Source organism: Rana temporaria, chromosome 6 (genome assembly GCF_905171775.1).
Source record: "Rana temporaria chromosome 6, aRanTem1.1, whole genome shotgun sequence".
NCBI classification, from domain to species: domain Eukaryota; kingdom Metazoa; phylum Chordata; class Amphibia; order Anura; family Ranidae; genus Rana; species Rana temporaria.
The window spans coordinates 113,358,033-113,372,740 of NC_053494.1; the positions used below are offsets into that span (position 1 = coordinate 113,358,033).

Here is a 14,708-nt window from a genome sequence, read left to right on the forward strand (position 1 = left end):
TGTACGGAGCCCTTAGTCTCTGCCTATGTTTAGAGGGGATGTGTGCCTTTCCTCCAATCAGCAATGTTGGCTATCTTGGCTGTATGCCCACATATTACACTCTGTGTTAAACAAGAAGAGAAAATTTCCTAACACGATCTGAACTTTCTAAACAGTATATACATGTGAAGACAGCAGATGTACATGTAAAACCTATGTAGGGAGATTTGGTTCATCTCTTTGTATCATCTGAGGCTGTTCACTTCACTGGGTGAATGGAGGGTTTACATCCACTTTTATTATTACAATCATGTAATTGGAACTTCTTATTGATACCAGAGTATATCTGTTTTACAGGTTTTCTGTGTGGGACAAATGATCTGTGCAGTGTTGGCTGACACCCCCGAGCATGCAAAGAAGGCAGCTGCCAAAGTGAAGATCGTCTATGAGGATTTGGAGCCGGTTATTTTCACAATAGAGGTGTGCAGAAGCCATTCATTACACAAATTCTGAGTGTGTTAGTGTTACGTTGATGGTGGTTGCATAGCCCCTTTGTCTGTTCATAGATAATGGTGTATTTCTATAAGTTAAAATTCTACAAATGTTTATATACTGTACATTTTATGACATTTTATACAGGAGAGTTTTTGCAGGAAAAGCAATAACTTTTTTTTTTTTTTTTTTTTCATTTCAGGAGGCCATTAATCACAAGTCATTTTACATGCCACAAAGACAGCTAGAGGTGGGAAATTTAGAAGAGGCATTTCAGACAGCTGATCAGGTGCATGAAGGTAAAGTACATCTTGCTGCAACCATTCCTTAAATACTTCATGACTTGTGTGTCAGAATTCTGCTATACTGAGCACGATACCTGCTACAATGCTGTCTGTCACGTTATCTTGTTATATAGGATTTTTGCTTTACAGTGTTAACCCATGATGTTTTGCATCATGACTCGCTGTATACAATTTTCTTAAGGTAATAATTGTTAATCTATTGAAAAGTGATTTACCTGCCAGTAATGCCCTGTACACATGAACGTTTTTTCCGTCTGAATAAACGGCCCGGATTCAGAAAGAAGATAAGACGGCTTATCTCCTGATACGCCGTCGTATCTCTGAGTCCGGCCGTCGTATCTATGCGCCTGATTCATAGAATCAGGTTACGCATAGATCTCCCTAAGATCCGACAGGTGTAAGTGACTTACACTGTCGGATCTTAGGCTGCAATCTCACGCTGGCCGCTAGGTGGCGCTTCCGTTTGTATACGCAAGGAATATGCAAATGAGGAGTTACGCCGATTCAGAAACGAACGACCGCCCGGCGCTTTTCTTTTACGTCGTTTGCGTTCGGCTTTTTCCAGAGTATAGTTACCCCTGCTATATGCGGCGTATCCTATGTTAAGTATGGCCGTCGTTCCCGGGTCGAATTTTTTATTTTTTACGTCGTTTGCGTAAGTCGTTCTCGAATACGGATGGACGTAATTTACGTTCACGTCGAAACCAATGATGTCCTAGCGACGTCATTTAGAGCAATGCACGCTGGGAAATTTTACGGATGGCGCATGCGCAGTTCGTTCGGTGCGGGGACGCGCCTGATTTAAATTTTACACGCCCCCTACCCACGGAATTTGAATTCCGCCGGGGGATTTACGATACGCCGCCGCAAATTTACAGGCAAGTGCTTACTTATCTGAATCTAGCCCTGACGGGTTTTTTTGACGGAATTCTGCTCAAGATGTCTTGCGCACACACGGTCACACCAAATTCCGGCCATCAAAAATGAGGTGACTTACAACACATACGACGAGCTGAGAAAAATGAGGTTCAATGCATCTGAACATGCGTCGACTTGATTCTGAGCATGCATGTTTTTTTCTCCGTCTGAGTTCCATACAGACGAACGGAATGTTCTCTTTCTAAGCCTGTCGGAATTTCCGACGGAAATAGTCCGATGGGGCATACACACGGTCGGAATATCCGACTTTTTCCATCGGAAATTCAGATCATGTGTACGAGGCATAACAGCACTTACTGTTGCAGGCTGAAAAAGTTAGTCCACTGTCTTGCAATTAGCAGCAACAAAGTCAGCCTGCTGTTCACACTCCTTCAGTTGGCCATTGGGATGCTTGTCAGGTCTATCAGGCACCCCAACAAACAACTGAAAGAGCGCACATCAAGCTGACAACGCTGCTGCTAATTATGAGGACATGGAGAGTTTTGTAAGTTTGGAACAGGGACGACTCTAAAGCCTCGTACACACGACCAGTTTTCTCAGCAAAAAACAGCAAGAAAACTGATTCTTGCCAAGATTCCCGTTCGTGTGTACGAGGCATTCAGGTTTCTCGTCAGGAAATCTGGCCAGAATCTCGACGAGAAAAAAAGAGAACCTGCTCTCTTTTTTCTCGTCGAGATTCTTGTTGGCCTGTTTCCCGACGAGAAACCAGAGAGTGTGTATACCTATCTGTCACCGCGGAAACCCACGCATGCTCAAAATGACTGACGCATGCGCGGTAGCTTCCACAGCATAGGTAGGGTGAAGCAAGATGGCGGCGACGGCATCGAATGTGACAAGCGCATGCTCGTCGTACGCGATGACGTCACCGCGTTCTTTCCTTTCAAGAGAACCGCGGTTCTTTTGAAACGAAAGTCTGTACACTGGGGCGGCAAGAGTTTCTTGCCAAGAATCTCGTCAGGGAAAACGACAGGTTTTTCCTGACGAGATTCTCGGTCGTGTGTATGAGACCTTTACTGGCAGGATCTCCAGGTAAGAAACTTTGCAACAGACTTTCTAATTTAATCCATTGCTGTATTCCTGTATGTGATAGTCACGTGAATGTAGTATTAGATTCACAAAAATTATACAGAGAACTGTATACAGTGAGTCTTTAAGTGGTACTTGCACAATACAATACAGTCTGTCACTAGCATTATCACAGCAGTCTTTAATTGTCTGTAATCCTGTAACATAGTTTATTATCTGGTGATTTACACTAATGAAAATCCTAATGGCGTATTTCCACAGCTTGATAGTTCTAACTTTGAGAGTATCAGAAGAATCTCTCAATAGAATAGGAACATTTCATAACAAATTGGCTGTGGAGACTATGCAGGCAGCAGAAGACTATGGGGTTGATTTGCCAAAGGCAAACAGACTGTGCACCTTGCAAAGTGCAGTTGCTGCAGAGCTTATGTAGCGCTACCCCTGAAGGAGCCGCTGGTTTGATTTTGGGCCTACTCTCTGATCTATCCACCCTTCTAATAAGCTCGAACCCTCCCTGGCACACCAGATAGATGCAATATATTGCAAGTCCCCTTCTTGCCTGGGATCACAATAACACATGTAAAATATACAGTAACGTTATTACCTTTTCTTGAATGCAGTTCTCAGGAGCAAATACACCTCACACAATTGATGTAGTAAACCAAGAATAACTTTACTTGGCAATAAAGGGGTAAATGAATAAACAACAGATTAAACACACATGAACATGTATAGTGGACTCTGCAGGCGTCCCTGCAAGAGTAAGTAAAACAAATCTAAAATGTTAATATAAATGAGCCTATAAGTGACTAAGGATAGTCTATGCTTGCAAGCTCCCCCCAGTGGGCAGTTTTGTAAAATATAAGTGCAGGTAAACTTGATCAGGCCTGATCTAAACAGCTTCAAAATGCTCCTCAATGATGAAGTCTATGCTGAAAACGTTGGTGCACTTAATTTATTTGTAATCCAAAGGGAAGTTAAACTCAGTCAAAAGGGGTATGATGAACACAGGTACTTGCGGACCGATCCTCCAGTCAACATCAGTCAGTTTCGCTAGCGTGACTTTCAAATGGTAGGCCTCTGAGCTAAGTCAGTAAGCAATACGTGGCTCAGGTATGTGAGGTGCCAGTAATCATAAGGCTGAGGCAATTTTGAAAGTTGGGCAAGTGCCCTCTCACCCGAGCAGGCCTAGTCCGCCTGCGTTCCTCACGAAAAGACCCACCAATCAACCACCGCTCCGCAACACACACAGTCTCCGGCTCTCCACTGCTACGATCGTCAGCTGGCGGGCCCCTCCGGTAGGGTGACCACATTTCCAAACTACCATTCAGGGACACCCCCCTTCCCAAAAATCAGTGTAACAAATCACAGCACAGTGATTGGAAACAAGAGGCGGGATTTATGATTTCTCCACTCACAAGCAGGGGGCGGGAATTTGTGCTCCTCCAGGCATTCCCGGCCAGGACAAGTACTGTCAGTGAGTAAAGCAGTGATGTGGTGGCCTATTTTGGGGGCCCAGGGGGGTGGCTGTGTCAGTTTCATTCCGGGACACTGTATTGTCCTGGAATGAATGTGCCCGGGACAGACCTGCAAAATGCGGGACTGTCCCGGGCAATCCGGGACACATGGTCACCCTACCCTCCGGTCTCTTGGAAGCACGAGCTGGAGGCACTTGGTCTTGTCCCTCTCTGAATGGCTGGTCTCCAGATGGATCCCCTCTCAGGCTTCAGGCCTAACTACTTAGCCGTAGTGCTCTCCCCTGTTCCGTAGAGGGAAGAGCGCAGATCCCAAGAGGGCAAGTTCAGCTCCTCCCTGCCTTTAAGTAACCTCCCCCATAAAGCTGTGCGGGGGTGCAATGCTCTCTGGGAAGCCGATGCATTGTGGGTACTGTAGTCTATCCTTACTAATGTCACTGGAGTCCGTTTCTCCCAATTCATCAAATCCCACAATGCATTGTGTCATGAAAAAGTAAACAACATATGTACAACTTGACTGGAACTCCCGGGGGATTTATGTATGCATAACTATCAAATCGTCCCTTGATAGTATGACCCCGCTACACTTGGTAAATGAGGTAAAGCTTCACTTTGCGAAGACTAACCAATCACATGCACGGGACATTAGATGATGAAAGTCAGCAGAGCTCTCCCTTGTTTACTAAGCTCTGGAGCAACTGCTCTGGCAGAGTGCAACTGCAAAGTGCACAGTCTTTTTGTCTGTCTTTAGTAAATCAACTCCAATGCGCTCTACAGGTGGTTGGAGGGAACTATAGATTTCTGCACATCTGATTTAGTTTCTCTCCACCAATAAAGTGCTTTTTCATATATGTACATTTGTGTGTCCATTGCAGGTGAAGTCCACATTAGTGGGCAGGAACATTTCTACATGGAAACACAAAGCATCCGGGTGGTACCCAAGGGAGAAGATAGAGAGATGGATGTCTACCTGGCAAGTCAGGATCCAACATCCACACAGGTAATATAAAGAACATAATGTTCCTATTACTTTGTTCTTCATGAATTGCAAGTATCAGTATTGGTTTTGTGAGGAGTGTGTTTTTGAGCACAGCCTGCAGTATGGTTCCTTACTTTTGGCCTTATGTATCAACATGTTATTACTATGAATTGAGTTATTTCCCCACAGCCACCACTAAAATGCACACATTAAACCGGTGTTACGGCCAAAAAAAATAAATGAAAGCAAGCATACTGCAGCTGCTGGCTTTTAACCCCTTCCCGACCGCCGCATGTACATATACGTCGGTAGAATGGCACGTACAGGCACATTGGCGTACCTGTATGTCCCTGCCTTCTAGCGGGTGGGGGGTCCGATCGGGACCCCCCCCCCTCTACACGCGGCGGTCAGGTTCCCTCGGGAAGCGATCCGGGACGACGGCGCGGCTATTTGTTTATAGCCTCTCCGTCGCGATCGCTCCCCGGAGCTGAAGAACGGGGAGAGCCGTATGTAAACACGGCTTCCCCGTGCTTCACTATGGCGCTGCATCGATCGAGTGATCCCCTTTATAGGGGAGACTCGATCGATTACGTCATTCCTACAGCCACACCCCCCTACAGTTGTAAACACACACTAAGTGTACACTAAATCCTACAGCGCCAACTGTGGTTAACTCCCAAACTGCAACTGTCATTTTCACAATAAAGAATGCAATTTAAATGCATTTTTTGCTGTGAAAATGACAATGGTCCCAAAAATGTGTCAAAATTGTCCGAAGTGTCCGCCATAATGTCGCAGTCACGAAAAAAATCGCTGATCGCCGCCATTAGTAGTAAAAAAAAAATAATTAATAAAAATGCAATAAAACTATCCCCTATTTTGTAAACGCTATAAATTTTGCGCAAACCAATCGATAAACGCTTATTGCGATTTTTTTTTACCAAAAATAGGTAGAAGAATACGTATCGGCCTAAACTGAGGAAAAAAACATTTTTTATATATGTTTTTGGGGGATATTTATTATAGCAAAAAGTAAAAAATATTGAATTTTTTTCAAAATTGTCGCTCTATTTTTGTTTATAGCGCAAAAAATAAAAACCGCAGAGGTGATCAAATACCACCAAAAGAAAGCTCTATTTGTGGGGAAAAAAGGACGCCAATTTTGTTTGGGAGCCACGTCGCACGACCGCGCATCTGTCTGTTAAAGCGGCGCAGTCCCGAACTGTAAAAACACCTTGGGTCTTTAGGCAGCATATTGGTCCGGTCCTTAAGTGGTTAATAATAGGACACTTACCTGTCCTGGAGTCCAGTGATGTCAGCACCATAGCTGATGTTTTCATCAGCTGTCGGGTGCTGTCCCTGCCATTGTGGGTAAGGGAACCCGGCAGTGTAGCCTTTCGGCTTCACGCTGGGAACTCTACTGCGCATGAGTGAGGCCCCTCTCCTCTCTCCTATTGGCCGTGTGGCCTGGGGAGGAGGAGGGAACCCCGCAGTGACGTCACATGGCCCAGACTCCGGAAGTGGGAAAGGATAACTGTCAAAGACAGGTATCCTGTCTCCCCCTCTCCCCCAAAAGGGGGGGGGAATCAGATGAGCGGAAGTTCCACTTTAGGATGGAACTCTGCTTTTAATGGCAAATCTAATGCTGATTGATGGCTTAGGAGGAAGTAACTTGGATTTAAATTTAACTTAAATTAGACTCTATTAGGTTTATGGAGTAAAGACTGCCAAATCCCCAATCAGTGTTTTTTCTTTTAGAGTGTCATCCTAACAAAAATTAGCATTCAATTTAAGTAATAATATTTTTACGAACTACTCATTATTTTAGATATTAAAACTCAAAAGACTGTCTGAGTAATAAGCAAAGTAAATCTGATATCTAATAACACCATACAGGACACACTAAAACTGTGGCAAAGTAATAAAAATGTTGCTATGTTGGTAACTTAAAGTGGTTGTAAAGATAGAAGGTTTTCTTATGTTAATTCTATGCATTAAGATAAAAAGCCTTCTGTGTGCAGCAGCCCCCCCTAAGACTTATCTGAGCCCGATCTCTATTCAGCAATTTAAACAAGTGCATCTCCCTCCTGATTGGTTGAGACACAGCAGTGGTGACATTGGCTCTCTCTGCTGTCAATCAAACTCAGCCAATCAGGAGAGAGGGGGAGCAGGGCCAAACCGCGGCTTTGTGTCTGAATGGATACACAGAGCTGCAGCTGGGCTCGGGTGACCCCATAGCAAGCTGCTTGCTGTGGGGGCACTCAATTAGAGGGAGGGGCCAGGAGCACTGAAGAGGGACCTGAGAAGAGGAGGATCCGGGGTGCCCTGTGCAAAACCACTAGACAGAGCAGGTAAGTATAACATGTTTGTTATTTTAATAGAAAAAAAAGAGATTTTACAATCACTTTAAAGATCTGTGTCGATGGGCTTTTGTTCTGCAGCAGAACTGCTTCTCTTCCCATACAAGTCTGTGGGGATGCAAATGTAGCGCTACCCCCTCAGGAGCCGCTGGTTAGATTTGGGATTGGCATAGTTGTGTTACCTCTGTGATGTGTCTAGGGGTAATGACGATGATGAGAGCAATGACAGAATGTCCAAACAATTAGTTGACGTTTTCTGTGCCTTTATTTTGGGTCAAACATGACCAACAGTTAACTCGAGGTAGATAGAATAGGTTGGTGAAAAGGAGAGAACTTTGCAGATTCATGGATAGAAGAAGCAGTCCTGCCTCCAATGATTAATCTTGGTTCGTCGCCACTCCAGCCAGAGTGGGTATAGTGCCCCTGGACAGGTCCCTCTCACAGGCCTGGCAGCCAGAGTGTCACTCGGAACCGCTGGGAAGGAACAAGTCTCTGCCACCGACTTGGCTCTAGTAAGATTTAGACTTTTGTAGTGAGACCTCTGCCACAGGCCCAGTACTTGTGAACATGGACGATAGAGGGAATCCTCCCAGTAAACACAGTTTTGCCTGAATCCTCCTCAGGTAGACTTGATAGCTTGGGGCCACCGACTGACAGTTTGCAGCATACAACCTGTCAGTGTCCAGTCACCCAGATCCCTGATGGATGGTCTAAGTCCTATTGGATCACCTGCCTCCGGGTTCTCCTCAGACCGACTCCCCACCGAACTGCATAACTCGCTTGGGATCTTCTTAATAAAGGTGGGGGACCCAGTAAGTCACTGGGGCCCCTTGGCAGCATCAGTTGCTCCGGGCCATGAGGGCCCAGAGTCAGGAACTCAACATAGCACGTGCGCCCCGGCCTGGTAGGCCATAACGCCGGGGCCCGTGATGTGCGCACACCCTAAAGGTGGGTGCCGCACCTGGAACCAGGAACCCGCGAAGAACCCCCGAAAAATGGCGTCTGCCACAGACCCTCCCCCAGCATGCCCAGCGAGGGAAACACTGCTCTAATTGGCTGCTGGAGAAAGGGCGCCTCCACCTGGACCCCTCTGGCGCCACCTGCCATCCAGAGATGGAACTACATCTCTGGAGCACAGGACGACCCACAGGACAGTCCAAGGCTGGCAACAGCCGAATTTAGACAAATCAACATGGATGAGAGCAAATAACTCTCTCATCCCACTAAATTTGACATAGCACCTGTACTGAAAAGTACACAGGCGCTACACAAAGGTAGCTTGAAGCAGGTAAAATGCAGATCAGTTGGAGATAATCTGCAGGTCAAATGCACCTGAAATTAAATCTGAATGATCTCAGAAGCATATCAAACTAATGCCAAGAGCACATTACATTCGCAGACACCTCACAGGCCTTAAGGGAAGAAAGTATCTGAACTTGTACAGGCTTCTTCCAGAGACTGTAAGCTCTTAGATCTCTGTTTCAGAGGCAGGGGAACAGACGAAAACATATTGGATTGTTTTTGACACTTGAACTTCAATGGGAGCCTGTTAATATGTGAGCATAGGATTGTCAGGAGATTATGTCATTAATAGTACATGATGATGCAGCTTCTAGACCTCAAAAGAGAAGTAAGATATTTAAAAATATAAACAATATAAACATTTATACTCACCTGGATGGATGCAGCATGCTGCATCTGTCCCCCACCGTCTTTAAGACTGAGAACGAGCATGACCACTGATCACTCAGCTCTCGGACTTCAGTGAACAGAGAGCTGGTTACTGTCAGTCACTGGTACTCTGCTATGCCCTTCCAGGGCTCACTGGGGCACCAGGCTGTGGAGGGGGCGCAAGCAGCTGTTTTAATGTTCTCAGAGACATGCTGAGAGGCTGAGCCAACGCCTCCTCAGGCATATGGGTGGATCCCAACAATAAAGCCTGGATCTCTCCAAAGCCTGGTCCCACTGAGTGATGTCAGCCGACAGTGCGCTTTAGCTCGGGTCACAGAAGAGTAGAACGAAGTGCACCCCTGTGACCCACAGCAGAAGTGGGGCCAAAAGAGCTTTGGCCATACATATCCTTTAAGTCACAGAACACTATTATAATGAGATCACATCAGTGCATCTCCCCTTTAAATTAGGTAAGTGTTTTTCTAGAACATCAGGCTACCAGCAACAAAGTATTTCTCAGCAACAGGGATCTTCCACGTAATAAAAATGAATGTGTTTTTAATAGAGTAGATATGAAATATTGCATATGAGTATTTTGCCTTATCTGCAGGCAGCAATAGTAGCTCTATGCACGTTTTATCCTCTGTGAAGTCAAAAATATTCCAATTGCACACCTTCCAGGAAATGGCCAATAAGTAAAAGGGTGCTGAAACGATTACCGGCTGGGAACCGGAAAGCAAATCATATACACATATTCGCCAGCACACCAAGGACCAAAAAAAACGTCCAAAAATGTAATGCATGTTAGCGATCCAGAAAAAGCAACGTTTCGAGGTTGCGCAGGACCTCTTCGTCAGGCAAAAGATACAAGAATTGTATCTTTTGCCTGACGAAGAGGTTCTGTGCGACCTCGAAACGTTGCTTTTTCTGGATCGCTAACATGCATTAAATTTTTGGATTTTTTTTTTTAAATGATCCTTGGTGTGCTGGCGAATATGTGTATATTATCCTCTGTGAAGTCTCTTCCTCTAAGGTAGTTGATGTGCTAAAAATAGATTTTGATGACCTAAAAGGGTTGTAAACCATCAAGGTTTTTCACCTTAATGCAGAAGGTGAAAAACCTTCTGTAGTGCAGCAACCCCCCAGTGCCCCCCTTTTACTTACCTGAACCTGATTGTTCCATCGACAGGGACAAGCACAGCAGCTCCATCCGCTGTATTGAGTCCTCATTGGATGGATTGATAGCAGCAGTAGCCATTGGCTCAAATCAAATTCAGTGACACGGGGGGCAGGGCAGAGTCCTGCTGTCTGTGTCAATGGATGCAGCAGCAGGACTCGGGAGCGCACCCACACGAGTGCCCCCAGGGAGAGCTGGTCTCCGAGGGAGCCCTCAAGAAGAGGAGGAGCGCCGTGGGGGGACCACGGAAGAAGAGGATTGGGGTGACTCTGTGCAAGACCCTTGCACAGAGGTAAGTATACCATGTTTGTTATCTAAACAAAAAAACCTTTACAACCCCTTTAAGAGGAAAAGTACACCCACTCCCCCTTTGCTAACAAAGATGACAATGTCGTTGTTAGGGAGTTAAAGCGGAGTTCCGACCACAATTTCACTTTTTAAATATAAATACCCCTGTAATACACAAGCTTAATGTATTCTAGTAAAGTTAGTCTGTAAACTAAGGTCTGTTTTGTTAGGTTGTTACAGCATTTAGACACTTTATAAAACAGAAATTGACTGGGGCCATCTTAAGTGTGGGCATCATGAAGCCAGACTGTATGACTTCCTGGATTTCAGCCTTGCAAATCTCGCACATGCTCAGTGCTGCACAAGCAGTGTCAGATCAGGTTTCAGCACCTGTGCTGTCCAAGTCACATGATTCTTTGAGACTGGGGAGTGCACAGACTCCTGGAAAGTTACACCCACTACATTCCCAGGAGTCTGTGCGGTGTAGTTTAGGAAGCATTAAGCACCTAGGTGCAGGAAGTGGGAAGATTAACTATTCTGCCTAGCAACAACACTTTGAAGGCATCTAAAAAAAAAAAAAATTTTTCGTAAAGGACTAATGACATTTTTTTAAAACTACTGATGTAATGTTATATTTATGGGTGGAACTCCACTTTAACCCAGTCTACCAAAAAGTTAACAACTAGTGTGGAACTTTCTTATTAGAAAGTCTAGCACTTTTTTTTTCAAAAATCAAGTCATGAATGTATCTTGTAATAAAGGTTTATTTCTAAATTAAATAAAAATAGAATTGGTAGAAAAATACCAATGAAAAAGTTACTTGCTTCTATTGCGTATGCAATGGTATTTGGCCATAAGCTTTGACTTGGAAGGATGCCATTTTTATGTGCTAGATGCCTAGACTTGATGTGGAATTAAACTAAAGTAAAACCTTGGTTTGAGAGTGTTTTGCAAGACAAGCAAAATGTTTTAATACATTTTGCCCTTGATATACAAGCGTCACAACTGAGAGACGGTTCACACTGGGGCGCAGGGCCGATCCGCCCTATAGGCTCACTATGCAAGCCGCTTAGGGCCCCGCAAAGCTGCGGTGGGCCCCCCAAATTACTAGGGGCCCCGCCTGGTGAGAAGTAATTCTCAACTCGCTGGCTGTATGAAGAGGTAGGAAGTCGCGGCACCACCCGCTTTTCTCACTTTAAGACGCCATGTAATTTCCGACAACAGAACACCCCCCCCCCCCCAGCTTCTCAACTTTAATGCAACAAGTCATTTTGCTTAGGGCCCCAGGGAGGTCAGGATCGGCACTGCTGGGGCGGCACGACTTCAGGGGGCGACTTGGCAAGGCATCCTGAAGACAACTTCAGAGGCGACTTGCAAAATGACTTCTGTATAGAAGTCAATGCAAGTCGCCCCGAGTCGCCCCCAAAGTCGTACAAGAACCTTTTTCTAAGTCGCTCCTATTAGAACGGTTCTATTGAATACAATGGGACGCGACTTGTCAGGCGGCTGAGTCGCCTGACGAGTCGCCCCAGTGTGAACCGGCTCCGAGTATAAAAAAGAAGAGTGGAGACTCTAAGTGTAACAATATGGTTACATTTAATGAAGGTACAACATTTAGCAACTTATTGCTACACTAAGGCCGCATACACACGAGAGGATTTATCCGCGGATACGGTCCACCGGACCGTTTCCGCGGATAAATCCTCTCGAGGATTTGCGAGGATTTTGATCCGATGGAGTGTACTCACCATCGGATCGAAATCCGCGCGAAATCCCGTCGCGATGACGTGTCGCGCCGTCGCCGCGATGATGACGCGGCGACGCTGTCATATAAGGAATTCCACGCATGCGTCGAATCATTACGACGCATGCGGGGGATTGATTCGGACGGATTGATCCGGTGAGTCTGTACAGACCAGCGGATCAATCCGTTGGGATGGATTCAAGCGGATAGATTTTAAAGCATGTCTTAAAATTTTTATCCGCTGGAAATCCATCCCAGGGGATAAAAATCCGCGGAAACAGATCCGCTGGATTTTACACACCAGGGGATCTATCCGCTGGAGCCGGTCCGCGGATCAATTCCAGCGGATGGATCCTCTCGTGTGTATGGGGCCTTAGAGGTGCCTCTCTTCTCTTTTATACCCTGTAAAAAAAATGCTTTGATATACAAGTGCTTTGGATTACAAGCATGTTTCTGGAACGATTTATGCTCCCAAACCAAGGTTTTACTGTATAAAAATATTAGCAATCTATTTTTTTTTCTTTAGGGACTTGTAGCTGCAGTGCTCAATGTGCCTTCAAATCGTGTTGTATGTCATGTGAAAAGAATTGGAGGAGCTTTTGGTGGAAAAGCAACAAAAACAGGTTATCTTGCAGCAATCACTGCAGTTGCTGCCAACAAGTAAGTTACACTTTATACAGTGACCTGTGTATGTGAACAGCCACAAACCTTACCTTGAAGTCTACAATGCTATCCTGAAAAGAGAACAAATTACAAAACCATGTAATATTTAGGTAGATATACTAATTGTCTGTGCAAGGCTTGCTTGCAGTGAACCTAATGCCCTGTATACACGACCGGTTTTCCTGAAATACCGAAACCCGATGTTTTTCCCGACGTGATTCCTCTCAAGCCTGCCTTGCATACACACGTTCAGTAAAAAAAACGCTTGACCAAAGCGCGGTGGCATCCAACACGTACGACTGCACTATAAAGGGGACATTCCATTCAAATGGCGCCACCATTTGGGCTGCTTTTGCTGATCCTCTTGTTAGTAAAAGTTTGGAGAGAGACGATTCGCACTTTTCAGCCTTGTGCTTTTCAGTCCGTTACAGCGTGACAAATGTGCTTTCTCCATTACAAACGCTAGTTTTTCCAGAACGAGCGCTCCCGTCTCATACTTGATTCTGAGCATGCACGTTTTTTTTCCCCTCGGAAAAGCATACACTTGAGCGGTTTTCGCGGCGAGTTTTTGCGGGCAGTTTTCTCGTCTAGAAAACTGCTATGGATCATACACATGGCTGGTTTTCCTGACCAATCAAAAAAATGGCAGTTTTCTCGTCGGGAAAACCGGTCATGTGTACGAGGCATAAGAGTTGCCCATGCCCCCCTAGCAGCAAGTTATAATAACCTCCCTCCTGTTTTTTTTGCCACCGAGAGTAATAAGAAATAGATGGTAATTCTGAGTGTAGAGAGCATGTTGCTCACTTAGGCTCCTTTCACATGAGGTGGATCAGTAATGATCCAACTCTGTAAACCTCCGCTTGCTCAGCAGGGATCGCTCCGTTGATCCCCGCTGAGCCGGCGGATGACAGGGTGGTCCCCGCACACTGTGCAGGGACCGCCCTGTCTTTTCTCCGCTCTCCCCTATGGGGGATCGGATGAACACGGATGAACAGGAAAAATAGGGTTTTCTCCCGTCAGCAAAATCGGATCATTGCGGAGGCGGGTGAGATACGCTGACATCCGCGATCTCATAGGGACCAATGTATGTCCCTTTTTCATCCGCAAACAGATGGATGAAAAAGCGGACATGCGGTCCGCAGGTGTGAAAGGGGCCTTACACTGACTGTGAATGAGTAATCTAAAATATGTTAAACACTGATCATGTGATTATAATTGAATAATGGTTTTGATGATATTAGAAGAACAAAGGCCCAGATTCTCGTAGATCGGCGTAAAAATGGGCGGGCGTAACGTATCTGATTTACGTTATGCCGCCGCAAGTTTTTCAGGCAAGTGCTTTATTCACAGAGCACTTGCGTGTAAAGTTGCGGCGGCGTAACGTAAATCACCCAACGGAATTCAAATTTGGCGGGTAGGGGGCGTGTAGCATTTAAATGAAGCACGTTCCCGCGCCGAACGAACGGCGCCGTTCGTAAAATATCCCAGGGTGCATTGTTCCAAATGACGTCGCAAGGACGTCATTGGTTTCGACGTGAACGTAAATGGCGTCCAGCTCCATTCACGGACGACTTACGCAAACAATGTAACTTTTCAAATTTTGACGCGGG

At 45.5% G+C, this 14,708-nt stretch overlaps 1 protein-coding gene across 1 annotated transcript in view; it reads left to right on the forward strand.

Annotated features, from left to right (window-relative positions):
- LOC120943718 (aldehyde oxidase-like) overlaps positions 1 to 14,708 on the forward strand; it is a 189,124-nt gene that overhangs the window by 105,201 nt on the left and 69,215 nt on the right. The window contains exons 19-22 of the mRNA XM_040357193.1: positions 337 to 459; positions 674 to 770; positions 5,092 to 5,216; positions 12,962 to 13,095. Of these exons, the coding sequence (XP_040213127.1) occupies positions 337 to 459; positions 674 to 770; positions 5,092 to 5,216; positions 12,962 to 13,095 (479 nt within the window). The remainder of the gene's footprint in view (positions 1 to 336; positions 460 to 673; positions 771 to 5,091; positions 5,217 to 12,961; positions 13,096 to 14,708) is intronic.